At 28.2% G+C, this 3537-nt stretch overlaps 1 protein-coding gene across 1 annotated transcript in view; it reads right to left on the bottom strand.

The window, feature by feature from the left end:
• The window catches only part of LOC108751030 (CAD protein), a 29430-nt gene extending 26551 nt beyond the window's left edge, over nucleotides 1-2879 (bottom strand). Inside the window, exons 1-2 of the mRNA XM_018490959.1 lie at nucleotides 2601-2879; nucleotides 312-450 (exon numbers count right to left, since the gene is read on the bottom strand). Of these exons, the coding sequence (XP_018346461.1) occupies nucleotides 312-450; nucleotides 2601-2721 (260 nt within the window). The 5' untranslated portion in view covers nucleotides 2722-2879. The remainder of the gene's footprint in view (nucleotides 1-311; nucleotides 451-2600) is intronic.
• Between the last annotated feature and the right edge of the window lie 658 nt (nucleotides 2880-3537).

Below are 3537 nucleotides of genomic sequence, written 5' to 3'. Positions count from 1 at the left end.
TTCGTAGAAAAGAATATTTTTAAGAAAAGGTAAACCGATATTTTAGTAAAAATATTATACGAAAAAATATTTTACTTATTACCTTATTATATATTTGATATTTATTATTTTATATTATATTATTATTTTGTATGAAATTTATTAATTTACTTGTTTTTTTTTAAACTTTACTTAAAATATATTATGATGCGTTACACGCGGGAAAAGCGCACGCTGATTCGCTCAATTGACATGCAATACGCAAAGATTAATGTTGTGATTGAGTAAAGCCGTTAATAGGCGCTGAGTTAAATCTGATTGCGATCACTTACTATGGTATGCCGTATTCATCCTTTTCGTCGCCGAAGACGCCATAATTTCCTATGAGTGGGTATGTAAGCACTAAAATCTGAGCGTGATAAGAAGGATCCGTAAGTGATTCCGGATAACCAATCATACCAGTCTGGAAGACTATAAAAAAATAATAATCTTTATATTCTCATATGCATTATTCACACAGTATATTTGTGATAAAATACAAATACAAAAAATATTGCATGATTAATTAAAGATTTTTATCATCATAATAATATATGAAGTGAAATCATTGCATAATTCAAACAAAATAGCCTTATTTAAAATTGATATTGTAGTACGTCTCAAGTAGCAAATTGATTATTTGTCATTTTAACGTCAAAATATTTATTGTTAGTATCTTATTAATTAAGATTGAATTGTTAATTTTTACGCGAACAATTTATTATATTGTGGATTTGGAATTTTCAATTAGTTTTTACAATTGTAATTTATAACGGTTACTATATTATATATACGTAAAATATAATAAATTATCAACCGTTAATAAAGCAGTCAAATAATAACTTTTATATTTAAAATCTGTATTATTTTTCTAGAATTAACGATTTGATAAAAATGTTGGACTATTGGCAACAGATTGTAACATATCAGCAAAAGATCAATCTTTGCTTGATCTTTCAATTAAAATTTATTCTTATATAAGGCATGTTAATTTTCTATATCTTCGTAAAGTAGTAACACGTGTATAAGCTTGAAAATTTTCCGCGCAATATAATCCGACGTTAGGACTTATAAGTGAGAATTTATTATACATGTGTGTGTATGAATGTGTATAAACTTCACATCAGCAAGTTTACATCAATTCGGAAGATTACTTTGGTATTTCTTTACATGACATATGATCTCAAATCACGTATCCGTTAAAGTAGATCAAATTAATAATGTACGAATATCAATAATAATTTATATTAAAATTGTAAAATATTTTAAGCTTATTTTAAGAGGGCATGTTTACTCCTTTTTTTCTTTTATCCGCTTCTACTTACAATTTATATTTAAATAAATATATTGATACTAAAATTTTAAATAAAGTATTCTAAGTATCTTGTAATTTAAAACTAGATTTGACCGACAGCGTCTATCTTACCATCCACAAGTTGCATTTGCAACGTAATCATTTAGACGGCTTATCACCGGTAGAAAGTAACACAAATATAAACCGGTAATAATGCTTCAGTTTCAAATAAATATAAAAAATAATGTTTAAAACACTGTTTCTCTCTCTCTCTCTCTCTCTCTCTCTCTCTCTCTCTCTCTCTCTCATTTACAATAAAGAGTTAACTTTCAACAAAATTTAAACAATGTAAAAAAATCTAAATAATTGTGCATGTCAGTATTCTTACTCAGTATCACAATTATTTTATTCAACATGTTTTGCACATAAAAATTATCCTTTAATATATGTATAAATCATGCGTAATATATGTGTAATTTATCAATAGACATGCATTTACTTAGAACATGATTTTTTATCGTTAAAACAACAATCTTGTAAACCAATATTAATTGATTAATTACTTTTCTCGAAAAAATTATCAAAATTTTAATTTTAGTTTCAAACTTTTAAACTTTTTAAAAGTGTATAATGAAACACACATGTAAAATAAAATTGACATAAAATTTTTTTTTGTTAAGAAAATTAGTTAAGGAAAAAAATATTTTAATAAAAAAAAAAGTTAAATTAAGAAGGAAAAACATTTCATATTAACGTCCCGCTCAATCGTAGCGAATCAATATTACGTTTTAAAAATCAATATCTAGTAGAAGATATGCTCTCTCTTCTAAAAATATCTTATATTATAAATAAATATATTTTTATCATATCTATAGACCTTTATATGCTGATAAGAAACAATTTAGCAATCTTCCATGCACAAATAATTACTTAATTGACGAACATTGTATCAATTCAGAAGCTACACTACTCGAGATACATAATTTTTGCGCATATTTAACATTAAGCAATGACGTTGTAAATATATCTCCGATGAATTACATACAAATATACTATATTTTCTTATTACGTGCGACCTATACAAAATAATACGATAATGTCACTCATAATATGTAAAAAATATCGACAGATCTGTATGATACAAATCATAGTGTGTCCCGTCTTATAATATTTTCATGCATAATGCTTTCCGGTTAGAGGAAGTTGGTCCGAGAAACAGAATGCACGTGCTCTCATACGGCTCCGATTCGTAACAGTACACGTGTTTCACATTTATATATGGACTCACCAATTTCACCATCGATGGATACGTCGGCACCGAAGCGTTTTCCCAAGAAAACACTACCATCTTCCAAAAGAAGATAACTATCGTTTGCGTCATTAGGCCCGGAAGACGCGTTGCTAGACATTTTGAATTTTTATTAGATTTTTCCCACGCATGTGCTACTGATGCACTGCGCGGATGTGAGCCGGTAGCACGCTTTTAGGCCATCGAGAGTTGGTCTTCTCCTACAAAGCGACATGTACGCTGTTAATGTATTAGTAAATGCGCATTGTACGACCAATTGGCGAGCAACGTTCCCGCTTTGTTGCGTGGAAGCTGCCAGGCAGGTCATGTGGAGAGGATTGCTGCTATATCATTGGACGCTTGAATGGTTGAGTATCGAACGCTTCATATACCGTTATATTGGCGGGAAGATTTCAAATCGATCTTTAAATTCTTGCTAATTCCAATTCTAATTTATAATTTTAGCTTAAAAAAGCTTGTAAACAATTACAGAAAGTAATTAATTTTTTTAATGTAATGGAATATCTTTATGTACAATCGCAAAATATTAAGCAATTAGAAATGTATTATATTAAGTATATCAATTAAAAATTGAAAAAAGCCAAAGATTAAATCAATAAAAGAATATAATGCCAATAAGAGACGACACATATGCAATAAAATATAATATATATGTTAATCACCAATTACAGACGTAATTGGTGATTAACATATATATTTCGATCACAAGATTCGGACCTCTTCAGTATGTCAATAACATTTTTTGGAGTCAATTTAAATCGTTGTGTAAAGATAGAACAAATACAGTTAATGAATTATCATTAAACTGTCGTCCAAATTTAAGAATTTCATAGTTGTCTGTCGTTGACTGAATACTCAAACAAGAATTCCATCATTTAGCTAAAATTGTGTTAATATTAATTGAAATTTTTAAGTA

Source organism: Trachymyrmex septentrionalis, unplaced genomic scaffold, assembly GCF_001594115.1.
Source record: "Trachymyrmex septentrionalis isolate Tsep2-gDNA-1 unplaced genomic scaffold, Tsep1.0 scaffold40, whole genome shotgun sequence".
NCBI classification, from domain to species: Eukaryota; Metazoa; Arthropoda; class Insecta; order Hymenoptera; family Formicidae; genus Trachymyrmex; species Trachymyrmex septentrionalis.
This window is presented reverse-complemented; position numbering and strand designations above follow the sequence as displayed.